We start from the raw sequence: 13902 nt of genomic DNA, 5'->3' as shown, positions 1-13902 counted from the left end.
CACCTTTGCACACAGATCTGTTTACATCACAGCCTTGATGCCATTAGAGGTGAGTCTGACATGGGTGATAACTCCTGGTTCTGCCAGCCAGCTCCTGCTGTACAGCCTGACCTGTACTGAGATGTAAAATGTGCCCAAGCATTGATGTGCATAAAAAGCAACATGGGGGACAAGGGGGCCTCTGAGAGGTGTGTTTTGTTTGGATCTGTCTGTCCCCAAAACTTACATTATCAGGAGCAGTCCCAGACACAAGACAATGCACATATCCATCCCCTGTCCTTGGACTGGGCTGCTTGCTAGGAACTATTAGGCAGTTGTATTGCAGAGCACCATGGCAGCACCAGGGCCCTGATGTCTATACAAACTTGTGTCTGAGCAGAGATACAGAGCTGTCCAGAGCTGCTGGAAAGACCCACTCCTCCTGTCTATATGGTGATAATAAGAGCGGAAAGCCCAAGTCTTCAGCAACTTCCTCCCAGTTGCTGTGCCCCAGCAGAGCAGTCCAGCCCCACCTCTCTGGGCCAGTACAATTCAGTTTGTCCTGCACTGTTGAGGAACTGTGTTTAATAATACTCCATAATATGAAGTTATAATTTTATTATAAATGTTGTTATTTATTGTTTGCACTGAGAAGCTATGTGGAATGATATATAAAGCCAGGAGAGAGGAAAGGCAGTCCTTAGCTGTACAGTCTTTGTATTAATGAGTACAAACAGCCAAGACTCTTGATCACTGAAGTACCTGGGACCTGAGAGATGGAATTAGCAAAGGTTTTTTGCATCCTGACATTACTCACCTCCCTGCACCCCAGAAAAGATGATCAGTTCCCAACAAGGCTTTTATTCATGCCCAAGGTTACTCACGGTGAGTTTCCCAAATGATGTGCAAACCATGGACTCAGGGCATTGAGTCAAGGGGTGACTCAAGAGGCTCTGGTTGGTTCAGTGGCTGCCTGGCTGCCTTTTGTAAAAACAAGGTATGGAGGGAGCTACAGTTGCTATACAGAAATAGGTGTGGTTTCTTCTTCCTTGTGCAAACCATCCTTGTGTAGGCCTGCACTATTCCAATCAGCTTCATGGCTGATTCACGAGTTGTGTAATTTATGTTCCAATCAAGACAGAATTATCAGACCAATGTGCACCTTATTCATTCCTCCACAGCTTCCTTTGAAGGTGACAAGTTATCATAACTTGTCTGCTTCTAAACCATGAACATACCTTGAGCTTTTAGAGAACGGCCACATCAAAACAAGCTGGTTCAGCTTTAAGAACCTTTATATTTGAGCTTTCCTTGCAGAGTAAGAAGTGATTCAGTTGTGTTGTAGCACAGCCCAGCTCCAGGAGCAGTGAATGTGCAGAGTTCTGCCTCATCTTCTCAATTTTTTCAGTGCAGGCATCAGGTGCCATAAACTCCTGGAGCATCTTTCACCAGGAAAATGGTGCTGTCTTCAGCTGAGATTTGATGTCTCTAACTGCCAGACCAAGGCATTGATGAAAGCTCAGTGTCTCTGCAGCTTCTTCTTGTGTTGGGAGCAGGAAAGGCAGCAAACTCTGCATCTGGTAGAACATTCCCAGGTACACCCAACAGGAATGTGTCTCTACCTCAGCAGACTTCTATGGCTTCTGCAATCAAAATTGATCAGGACAGATGGGGGATGGAATGATGGTGATTGTTACTCCAGAAGGAGCTCACAGTGCCTCCTCTGCTCTAACCACCAGTCCACAACACCACTGTTCATGCAGGAGTAGCAGCTGATGACCTGAAGCTGGGTTTGCTGCAATTCTTTGCACTCTGCCTCTAGACGCCTGGCTTACAGTGACTCTGAGTATCTGAGGCAATCACTAACTTATGTAAAAGCTGTGAACAACTCAGGACCTCTCTAAATTATGTCATTGATGTTGACACTTGCCCAGCAGGGACCTCAGTGAACTAATCAATGTGTTTCAGCTGGCAGCACTCTCAACTCCGTCTTGTCTTATGTTGTCCTGTGAAACTGACTGTGAGGTCAGTTCTCAAGAGGCTCTCAAGATGTGATTTATTTTCATTTTCCTTTTAAATCACCTTTCTGTTATACCCTACCTCCGCCTTCTTTAACTTACCAGTGAGAAATTGGCCTAATCAAGAAATGCTCCTTGAGTACTTTGTTCTTAATAAACATTAAACCAGGATCTTTGTCACAACATTGCAGGGATGAAAATACTGTCATTTTCTTATTTTTTCAAAATTGTGATTTCTTCATTTTGTTTATACTTTAAAAAATCCTGATAGACAGAGGTAAAGGAGGGTGGAAATTTCTCCAATCCTGAGAACTTTGTCTGAAAATGTGAGGTCCTGTCCCTTGCTCCAGTGAAGTCTGTGTGCCATTCCAGTAAGTCTCCCTCATACTGATAGATTTTACAGAGCTAGAATAGCCCAGTGCTTTCAGTGCTGTCCTTTCTTGAACAACGTGTGTCTGAAGCACACACTGGATTGTCTGAAAGTGAATGTAAGATGAGGTGAATGAAGTGCAGGTTTTAGTGCAGCTAATGACAAGAGGGAAAGTTTTGTGTCAAGTTCAGAGAGCGTGAAGTTCAGAAAGCTAAAGCCACTTTTATCCTTTTGGTCAAGGCTTGAAGCCAAGTGCAGTTTGACCAGGTCTCAGGCTGAGTTCTACACCTCTTAATGACTTAATTACCACATACAGCTTGTTTAGACAACTAAGTTTTCTTTGATTAGTCTTCCAAAAGCAGAGTAATAGATGTTTCCTGCATGCTGGGAAGAAATTATGCTACATAAATACCTGACTAAAGATAAATATAAATACAAGGTCTGGGATTTAGAAGATGCATTGATCAATTCTGAAGAGGTCCTGATCCCCATCAAAAACACAGGACATAGCCTTTAGAGTGGAGTGCAGTGCTGTAGAGCAGCCATGTCCCTACACACCTTTGGAAATTTCCAATATGGAACTTAAAAGAGTAGGGTACCATCTTTACAGTACAAGGCTACACCTCCTCAAAAGGTCCGGGCAAAAACCCACGTGAAACGTTAACTTCTTTCCTATTCAGCAGAACAAATCTGTCAAAATCTGTAGGGTGGGAAAAGCCAAGGTGAATTCTGATTCTTACAAAGAAGCACAGGGCACTGAATGGCACTGTTATGTTCAGTAGGAGGGAAAATATTTAACAAGGTATACTTAAGTTATAAAAATCTTTGCTGTAGGACACTGTACATATAAAAGGTACAGATTCAAAAACTAATTGAACAAACTAATAGAAAACCATCTGTCAAAAAAATGACTGCAAATGACTGCAGTGCTGTTACTTTTGACTCTGTACACCAGGAAAATATCTGCATGTGCTTGTCCTGTTCAGCTGGTGCTCCCAGAGCTGTTACAATGAGCTGTGCTAAGAAAGCAGGGTCCTGAGCTGGATGGAGGTTTGCTTTACCCACGTGGCTGCCCTTCTGCTTCAGTTTCTATGCAGTGAGAAGTTTGCAGGTAGTATACATGGAAGAAATTTTGTTTCTAACTTAATTTGGTGTAGTTTTATTTATTAATATTGCTTTCTTCTGAACAGACATAAATATCTGTGAGGTTGGCAAAACACTTCAGATCCCTGACTTAAGTTGTTTTCAGCCAGTTTGTAGTAGCTGCCAGTTCAGCCTGTTGTAAGCAGTAGAATGTGCTTGCAGGCAGCTTTGCAGTGGCATCAGCAAGTGCTATGTGATTTCCTGCAAGAAGATTCCCAAACAGATCTCAGATCATCTCTCAGAAAGTACTGTTATACTTGTTCATGTTCACTGGCATAAGCCTTTATACCTTTGGGATCTTAATAGTTAATCTACCTGAGCGAATAGGAAGGAGCATTTTTACTTTCAATAAAGTTTGATTCCTGGAGGCAGTTCTTTTTTTTTCCTTGAGTGTCAGATAATTTGAAGGTTAGGGTGAGGCAGGAAACCACGACACGCCTTTGTTGGGACTTGTATAAGAGCACAGGAATAGAAAAGCAAAAGAAGGGCGAGAATAAAACAGGAGAAATAAAGAGGAGGTGAACATTTTTGGATGATCACTCAGGTTCCACACATCTTTGGAAGGACATGATATAAAGTGCAGGTGGCAAGTTTTTGGTAGAAGGGAAGCAGTTGAGGAGAAAAAAAGATTTTCATTTCAGTAACCAAAGCACTGCAGGTAAGTTACATTACTAAAACAAAAGGCAGAAAAAGACATCCTTTATTTTCTGTCTTCCAAATTCCTTTAAGAACAAGGCTGACTTTTCAGGCAGGATAAAGCAGGCGTTACATTTTTCTATGGGAAATACAATATAAAAACAAGTTTTCTTAAGGGCTGGGTCATTTTGGGTTTCTGTTTGTCAGTACTGCTCATTTGGAGTATCCAGTGAAAGGAGTTTACATGCTGGGAGAAACAAAGTGTGAAGCCAAGTTATGGGTACATTGTTAATGAGTTTTGTGAAACAACTGCAAAATTGATAAAGTTTAGCTGAATTTCTCTGTTACATAAGGGTACCAGCATGGTGAAATGCAGATCATCTGTTGGCTGTTTTTAAAAGTGAGCAGAGCTGGAATATGCTGGAGGTCTAGTGATTGTAAATGGGAGCTTCAGATGTTGGGTGCGGGGTGTAATATTAAGGAATAAATCTCTAGTTGTGAGAATGCCTAGAACTGCTTATGCGTGAAAGTTTGTGTTGCCATGGACAAACTGCTTTGTCTCAAAGAAGTGAGTTTGTTATCAGCAGTGACTCATTGATTGTGTATTTTGTGCTGTATTTTTGTCATAAAAGATTATGTGGTGTTTTGGTCACAGTAAGTCAGAAGAGTGTGATTTGAAAATCAGTTTGAATCCTTTCTACAGCAAGTTCAGCAATTTGACCAGAGTGGCATAAAGTAAAAGATTTTCCTTTTCTTGTCTTTAGACTGACTTGAGTGACTTTAGAGAAGGTACTTTTCCATGACTAGTTGCTTCATGTGTGAAATGGTGACAGCAGATCTGTCCCATTCTGCAAACACTTATTTCATTAATACCAGATTGTCTCCTTTTCTGTGCCAGAGCCAAGAAGTTTTTGCAGTTCAGAATGGCCTATTTCTTTTTGAGTAGCACAGTTAAGTAGAGATGGCAAGGACATATTTTTGAAAGGAAGGTGTCTGGCAGAGCAGAGTGAAGTCTCGGCAGCACTGTTGCTTGTGCTCTGAGATGTGAGCACATGTTGGTGTCAAAGAAGCTGGGACAGGCTGTAGGCAGGGCAGAATTTGGTTTGTACAGCATGTCCAAGCTTTGGGTAGGCATCTAACCTGCTTCCCTGGCATTTGCATCATTTCAGCCTACAAAATCAGCAGATTTGGAAGAATGATTTGTTTTCGTCAATTCTGACTGTCTTGGTTTTGATAAAATGACTTGAAAATAACACCTTTTAGAGCAGAACAAGAAGATCAAATTCCCAGTCTGTGCGATCAAAAGAGATAAGGGATCATTTTTTAACCAGTTCTTTTAGTTGCTGGCCAGCAGCAGCTGAAGGGCTTGGTTAAGAGGAAAGGGCACCTAAAAGACATGTGATATGATGGGAGGCGTAGTCAGTGGTATCATTTGGAGACATCTGCTGCATGTCAGAGTATTTATGATCAAAAGGTTCTGCTGACATTAAATATTATTAATCTCAGCACCTGCAGATGCCTCTTTCTCCTAATGGAGTGTCTCACAGTAGGGACCTCTGGAGAGAGGAGAGAGCTGAAAGGTTGTGCTATGAGTGCAATAGCATTGTGAGATGAAAACTGGGAGATCATTGTGAAGGGATGAAAGTATCTGAAATATGCTTGCTTTTATTATTCCACCAAAGGGCGCCCTTATGGCTATTCCACTCCCCTTTGAAAGATATCAGTAATAAACTTTATTACCATTGCATACAATACCTAGATTCTAAAATGATAAGAGGGGGGTGAATGTCCCATCTCAGAATGGCTTAGGGTCCTTGCAGTGAAGTGGAACAGGGGATGCAAGAGTTACCCTGCATTGTCAGGCTTTTGTGGAAAGCACAGATCTGAGCACATCTGGCAGTGCTGGGCAGTTATTACTGTTCTGCTTTTAACGCTGTACAGAGAAGAAGCAGCCTGCACAAGTGTGGCAGTGCCACACCTCTCCTGGTTCCTTGTGCCAATAATAGCTGCAAGTTCTCAGTTTCTGTAAGTGCCACAAGCACACTACAGCCCCTGAGTTATGTAGAAGGGGCCTTAGTGCTGCTGTCTTAACCTTCCTGCACTGAGTGACCCCACTTCACAAGTTGCTGCTTGTTGCTCTGAGATGACTGCAGATGACTTCTCTGATTCAACAGCACTGTTGCTGTGCCAGAGACGTAGCCCCCAGCTATGCCTTTGTGACTCCAGATAGGAGCTGGGGAGATGAGTCAGGCCTGGCAGGTAATGGAAATGCAGCACAGTCAGTCTGCTGGCATTCATGTGCTAAGCACACATGCAAAGGCACTGTGTGCTGGGGTTGGGCTGTGGCATGCATGGCTCCAAAGATGGACTTTAACCTTTTTTTTTTTTTTCCCCATAATTGATATCACAGCAAGATACTTCCCTTTCTCAGGGGAAGGCAAAGATGCAGAAGATGCATTCACTCCATGGTGGTGCTGGACTCTTCCAGCACCCATAACCAGCATCACCTCCCAATAGCAGAGAAAGTGGAGTTCTACAAAGCAGTAGGAAAGCAGTTTCCAAATACAATTTGTGCTCCTTGCCAAAAACACTGATAAAGTCAACAGTGCTGACATCTAGACAACATCTGTTGTTCCAGCATCTGTTTTTAGGGAGAGAGTTTGAAAGACGCTTCCACTGTTGATGCAGTAAGGAAGCCTGGCAGAGATAATGCCTTTTGATGGTGGGAATGACCAGAAGCCCTTCTGTAGCAGGGGACTGTTACCCTGCTCAAGGAGAAACTCTCCTAATGCATGTAGATCAAGCCTTGCATGTGTGTTGGGATCAACACCCTGGAAAATCCCTTGGAAATCCCTAATGTTAGCAAGCATTCTGCTGCCACCAGGTTGTGAAAGGACTTGGATGTGGCCTCAGGAGCTCCACTTACAGGGCTGTTTAGACAAGCTCAGGGTCAGCAGTGCAGAGTGAGAGCTGTGGGGACTGTGGTGTTCACTGCAAAGTGCAGATGAGTCTGTCATGGGGGGCTAAAGTGGCTTGCCTGGCACTGTGGCTTCTGCACTGAAATTGCTCCTGTCCAGCTCTGGGAATAGCAGGAGCTGGTTAAGGACAGAATTAAGCTGAATGTTGGATATTCCTGCAGATTCTTTGCTGCGTCTTGCCTTGTGTCAGTGTTTATGCTTGGGCAGTACAAGTGTAACATCAAGGAGGCTGCAGTTTACAAAAGAGTAAAAGGAATCAAAAGGATCAAACTTAAATTTAACAGAAATGGGGGACATGATCCTGGGTTCTGCGTCAAGCTGGGCTTTAAAATTTGGAAGGGATTTTGCCCAAAGGTTTTTTTAGACTCAGCATCTTAAATGTGTTGGTTTTGGTACAGCTGGGCCTTCAGTTTAAAGGAGAAGACTTCAAATCCAGTGAAGAGTTTTGGCCTGTGGTGAGCTTGTGTGTAAATGAAAATCTCTTCCTTCTCATTGTTTGTGGCTGCACAAGATGAAATGTTATCTTCTAGCTAGCAAGACTAGGGGTGAGCAATTGTGTGGTTCCTTTTGACAGAAGTGTTTTCTCTTCTAGATGATGTCTCTTTTTCATAATCATGTTTTTTTGTGGTATTCCTGCCTTGGCAGACAGTCATACCTTGGGTAGAGATTATAATTTTGACTAGAGAGTGATCCAAGTAATGAAAAAGAATGTACACAGCATTCACAGCATCAATTCCAGCGCTGTGTAGACTGACCTGAGCTGGCATTAAAGTAGATAAGATTCCAAAGCCACAGACAGGGTCTCCAAACTGTTGCTGCAATACCTGTAAAACAAGATAAAGCACTTCCTACCTTAAGTTCCTTGCTGTCAAAAATAGCTAATTCAAAGGTACCTCTGGTGTTTTTTCTGCTTTGCACTATTACTGCACTATTAAAGTACTATTACTGTTAGCAGAGCAGCAGTATTTCTGCTGAGGTTTTTCTGGCAGTACTGGCAGGATGCACAGAGCTTACTCCAGCAGCTTTGCCTGCTCAGTTAATCCTGCATTGTTGAGTCTTGCCCAGAACAGATGTGTGGGAGTAGTGTTTTGATCCACTGGTTTTCATCAAACCTTTATAGGGGCGCAGCTGGAGACCATAATATAGTGTAGTCTGGTTATAAATCCAGGTCTAAACTCCATCCCTGAGTGGACTTGCTTCAACTGCCTCTATCTCACCTGCTGGCTTTACAGCCCCTCCTGGTGTTTCAGCTCTGCTCCCTTGTGCAGCATCCTGTCTTGTAGGTGGCAGTCCATCTGTAGTAGCCACATGGCTCTGGAAGGGCTCTGTAAACTCCCTGGCACAGACATCTTCCAGGCAGTCTAGTCCCCATCCAGGGTGAGCAAAGTGGTGGGATTTGTGGGGAGCTGTTGTCATTTCTTACTCTTCACAGAGCTCTGAGTGCAGTCACTCTGTTTTCCTTGCAGGTGGCAATGATATGGATTCTATAACAAAGAAAACGAGGCAAGATGGATCAGAAGTTACTGAAAGACGTAAGGAGGAGATTTTTAATTTTTATATCACACCCAAAAATCCCAGAAGTGAATGGCCATTTCTATAAGGGATTAAATGCTGACCAGAGGTCCAGACCTAAATTCTGCTCCAGGCTCTGGTCTCGGTGTTGAAGTCAGAATAAGGAATAGAATGGGCCAAGATCAGACATTTAGAGATGTGTATCATGACCTGATTGTTTAACCAGATGATTGTCCTGTGGTAGCATTTCTAACCAGTAGTGCAGACATTGGGATGCTGCTCCTACCTCTGGTATCAATGCCCTGGGTGGCCTAGAAATTGTCTGGTGGCTTTATGTAAAACTGGTTAATTTTCTACTGACCTCATGAGAATTAACTAGTGGGAAGTTACTGCCATGGGCTTTGCTGTTACAGCAATGGCTGCAGTTCGGAAGTGCCCAGAAATTTTACAGGGATCTTGTACAGAAAAAAATCTTTCATGGCAGTAATGTTCTTATTCAGAGCTAGAAAGACCAGCAAAGAAACACAGCATTGTGTGATAATGAGCCTACAGCTACAGCCGCAGGCAGTGTTGTCTTAAGGGACTTTTATTTAAATGAGTCAATCTTCTTTGAACAAGTCATGCTTTTGCATGGAGAATAGGTAGAACATTGATCCAGTTTGGCTATATTAACATGCCATTAATTATGCACCCTTTCTTCCCTCAGTTATTACAGAGACTGTAACCACAAGACTCACATCCTTGCCACCCAGTAAGTAATTCTCAGCCATCGCATTGCTTCTGCTTGGTGTTCTGTGCCTCTCCATACTATTTATTTGGGTGCAGCAGGTCTCAGTGCATAAAGATCTGCACCCAAAGGAATGCAATTTTCAGAAATGCCTTTCTCCCAAAATACTTGTTTCTGGAGAGGAGTAGTATTTGAGGACATGTCTGGGTATTGTCAGAAACAAAGCCACATACTCTACTAAGCAAAGATTTAAGTCCAGATATAGAGTCTCCAGTGGCGATTGTCTGTTGGGAACAAGGACCAAAAGTGATGGGTCTGCAAGTTCATTGCTGGGGCTGCAGTGTATTAGTTCCCTGTCATCTTACCCAATTGGCAACAGTGAATGAATCTTTTCAGTAGTATCAAAGGTCACAGGACATTTCTACATCTGCAGAGAATACAAGCTCCAAATAAGGAAGAATCGTCCATACTCTTTATCCCACCATATGCTTAATTAGTTTGCTGCAGCTGAGTTGGCAAGGAATTGCATTATCATCTCATTTATGATGAGGGTTAACAGGAGTATCCTTCAGTCCATATATGAAGCAAAACTTGACTACAAACCTGCTGGCTGTGGAGTGTGAATGTTTGTCTGCTCTGCCAAGACACTTCTCTGTACCTCTGGTCTCTAACCAGATATGAAGCTGTACTTGTGAGTGTGTGAACAACTTCGGGTCCCTCCTGCCTTCTCTTGCAGTGTCCTTGTTCTTCCTGTCTCCTGCCTGGAGAGAATGTCTCATTTTGTGCTCATCTCTTTCAGAAGGAGGGAGCAGCAGTGGGCTCAAAACATCATCCCACACTGGAGGGAGTGGAGTGGAAAAGCGATCGTACACTCATGGAAGCAGCTATGTGACCTCAAGTAAGGAAGGAAAGCATTGCCCAGTAGGAAACAGAGAGCAAAGGCACCAGAAATGGGCTGAGGAGAGAGTCAAGGCAGGGAAATAGGGTGAGCCAGGGGTAAGGAAAACAGGATTTGTGAAAGTAGAAGTGCCAAATGTATACACAAAGCAGAGATATTCTTTCCCTAAAACTGGTTTTGAGAATGGGTGAGTAAATGACAAAATCCCATTTTCCACTGGGAAAACTTAATTTCAGGAGAACAACAACAAAAAATGTCATTCCTACTGTTTTTAAGAAGTCATTCAGAAACTGAATTTCCCTTCCTTCAGTTTTTCCAAATCACAGTCTTTCTGACAATTTTTGTTCTAAAGGAAGTTTTGATTAATCTTTTTGTTGATCTTGCTGAGGGTAGAATATTATTAAAGAAATTCCTAGAAAATGTTTTCTTATGTTTGTGTGCCCATGGCTTTTGCACTTTGAACACTTTGCCAGAATTTCTGGATGTGCTGAATCATTGTGTGCTGCATACTCTGTAAAACCATTTCTTTAACAGCATTCTTTGCCCAGCTGCTAGATTGTCATAGCAAAGGATTCTCAAGACTAAGCTTCCTAGCCAGGTACCTGGCACACTTCTCTGTCCCCAGAAGGGCTGACTGTACAGCTCTCCTTCTGGAAAACATTTTCTGTGCTTCAAGGGAGCTGACAAACCAAAGGGAGTGAAGTGCACTTTGGAAGCTCAAGGGGAGAGTTAGCCGTACCAAAGAGATCTGACAGACACCTGCATTCCAGTTAAAGGCCAGAGTGTGGAATCACTTTGCCTCAGGGCACAAGTGAAGTAACCCCACTGCAGATGTTGGTCTAATTGTCTGGACTGGCATCAAGTGAGAACTGAATCCAGTCCTGCAAACTCAGAGGACCATGCAGGATTACCATTTTCTTTTTTTCAGTATGTGGAAAAAGAGAAAATAACCTGAACTGCAGAGATACTGAGCTCTCGAAGTTTCAGAGAGCATTCTGTAGTCTCTTCTTTCCCATTTTCTTGCAGAATGCCTCTAACAGAGGCCTACTTGGCACAGTAGTTCTTTCTGCTGAGTTAAATGAAAAAGTTACAGAACAAAACAGGTCCTTTTAGAGGGGAAGTTGGCATGAAAACACTGTTGAGATCAAAAGGACACACTTTTTGTAGGGATGGGTAAACAATATCCAGTCTGATATCTGTCTGCAGTCTATCTGCTGATCAGCACAGATAGATTGCAGTTTATCACAGAACTCCCTTTGTGCTGCATCCAGATCATACTCCAGCATTAGATTTTATGCAAGAATATGAACATAGTAATTATGGCTTGCCTCAGTTCCTTCTCCACAGCACTGATGTGAATTAGGAAGGAAATAGTTTCTTCTGTCTACATATGAAAGGTACTAATAAGGTCCAGACTGTCTTGGGCCTGACACACACCTCAGTCACTTCTCTGGAAAAGGGACTAAGTGGGAGTGTGGATAGCTGCTTTTTGGGACTCATCTCTGCTTTCCATTATCTCATAAACTGCATCCTTCAGGACTTTGGTTTAACAGTCTCCCAGGTTTTGTAGCCTATGTCATGTAACACTTGAGTTAACAAATGAATCTATATCCTAACCGGAACTCAGCATCATCCAGAGCAAAATTTGTTCCTGCTCTGGGGAAATGGTTCCCTATTACCCTGGGCCAGAACCTGGTTTCCTACAAATCATTGACAAGATTTGTTTTGAAATAAATACACGGTTATACAAAGTGATAACCCATACTCCTCTCTGCCCTGAATGCTGAGGACAGCCAGAGTTAGACCCTGATATTGTTCTTGTCCATCTCTAATTGTGAAATACCAGTGCAAATTTGTCCAGCTCAGAAGACAGTAAAGCACCCAGGGCATCCAGAGTGTACTGCCAGGACTTCTCTTCCATTTACTGAGGGTGTTTTGTTTTGGCCATAGGTGGAAGTGGTAGATTGAATTCAACATCATCATCCTCCAGCTACAGACAAGCCCAGTCTCCCAGCTCTACTCTCACCAAATCACCTGGCTCAACATTTGAAAGAAAAACCTATGTCAACCGCCATGCAACATATGAAGGTATCACAGAACATGCCATAGAAGGGAGGCAATGTGCAGTGGAGGCAGTGTGCAGTGCACTCTGAGGTCACATTAGTGCAGAACTGTCCCCAGTCCCATTGTGATTTTCCTAGGAAATAAACCACCAGGGGCACAATTTAATTATTAAGTCCTATTTATCTTAAGAGTAATGCTCATTCCTAAAAGGAGTTGTGGCATATACTTATTGAAAGACATTAGCAGCTCTTTCATGAAACCTGAATAGCTCTTTTTTTAATGGAAATGTTTTCTGCCCACTGAGATTAAACAATTGCCAGGAAGACATTTTTTGAAAGCTTTTAATGATCTTGTACAAAGTATTAATGAACATCTTTCTGTTCTTTGCAGGGAGCTCCAGTGCCAACTCTTCTCCTGAGTTTCCCAGAAAAGATTTTGGTACGTCCTTTTTAGAGCTGCTTCTCAGAACGTTATGGCAAGGTCATGTGAGTTGATGACCATAAGGGCTTTTTGCACATTTTTGTGCCCTGCTCTACCTATGCTACCTCTGTATTGGGCCATAATGCAGCTTCTTCAGAGGAGTTATTTGGGATTTACATTAACAGCTGAAAGTCAGGTCTCTAGCTGATCATATTCAGAGGGTGGATACTGTGTATCTGCTACTCTCAGCTGCTTTTGTGATGCTCCCTGTATGATATAGGACATGGACAGAAGAAGACAGATGTGGGATACTTGATAGCATTGCCTTCACCCTCCCAGAATAGCTCAGAGAACAGCTGCAAGCAAGAAAGTCCAGACTCTCAGGATTTTGAGTCATTGCTGGATATACTTTTCCAGTAGCTCATTTCTAGACTTCATCAAGTACATATGGAAAAATGAAGTGGCTATCAAGTGATATATTTACATTAAACATTGTCAGCAGGTACTGTCTTGCCCTGTCCAAACTCTGAGCTGCTGATTTTACTCAATGACAATACTGAAACATTATGATCAGGTCACCTTTTGGCTCATAGAGGAGGCAGGGTTTCACAATATCCAGCATTGGCAGTGGGGTCAACAGGCCTCTTAACTTCCTTTTGGCCATTTGAAATGTGACATCACCATCTACAAACAACATTTCTCTGTACAAAAAGAAACAGCATCTGGTCCAGAAGGGCTAAAGGTGCTGCTGGTTCTTTAAAATGCCTCATGGTCTAAAGGAGGCCTGATAAAATCTCTTAATGGTTCAGTTCTCCCCGCTGTGCTCCAAGAAAAGTTACTGTCTGAATATAAGCACCCTGAGTAGGATCAGTGTGCTGATTTTCAGAGTGTCACAGGCAGTAAAGACTAATACAGCTTTTCTCTTGTTGCTGTTCACAGCATCTGCCTCTACCAGAGGGAGAAGCCAAAGTCGAGGTGAGTGACGCTGTTCTTTGAGAAGCCTCCTTTTTTCAGTTCAGCATAATTCAGGTGTGTTAAATAGACTTATTCTTTAGCTGGAATCCACCAGTTTAAGTGTAGAGCAGTCAGATGAGGTACATGGATCTGCACCACTTCAGATGTGAACCATTAATCAGGAAGCAGTTGTTTAAACAAGC

General features: G+C 42.8%; 1 protein-coding gene across 1 annotated transcript in view; it reads left to right on the top strand.

Annotated features, from left to right (window-relative positions):
* The first annotated feature begins 3901 nt into the window (after nt 1–3901).
* Nucleotides 3902–13902, top strand: part of COL17A1 (collagen type XVII alpha 1 chain) — a 39555-nt gene continuing 29554 nt past the window's right edge. Inside the window, exons 1-7 of the mRNA XM_059851917.1 lie at nt 3902–4168; nt 8591–8656; nt 9343–9387; nt 10163–10261; nt 12212–12349; nt 12716–12763; nt 13685–13720. Coding sequence (XP_059707900.1) covers nt 8602–8656; nt 9343–9387; nt 10163–10261; nt 12212–12349; nt 12716–12763; nt 13685–13720 — 421 coding nt within the window. The 5' untranslated portion in view covers nt 3902–4168; nt 8591–8601. The remainder of the gene's footprint in view (nt 4169–8590; nt 8657–9342; nt 9388–10162; nt 10262–12211; nt 12350–12715; nt 12764–13684; nt 13721–13902) is intronic.

Source organism: Haemorhous mexicanus, chromosome 7, assembly GCF_027477595.1.
Source record: "Haemorhous mexicanus isolate bHaeMex1 chromosome 7, bHaeMex1.pri, whole genome shotgun sequence".
Taxonomy (NCBI): Eukaryota; Metazoa; Chordata; class Aves; order Passeriformes; family Fringillidae; genus Haemorhous; species Haemorhous mexicanus.
This window is presented reverse-complemented; position numbering and strand designations above follow the sequence as displayed.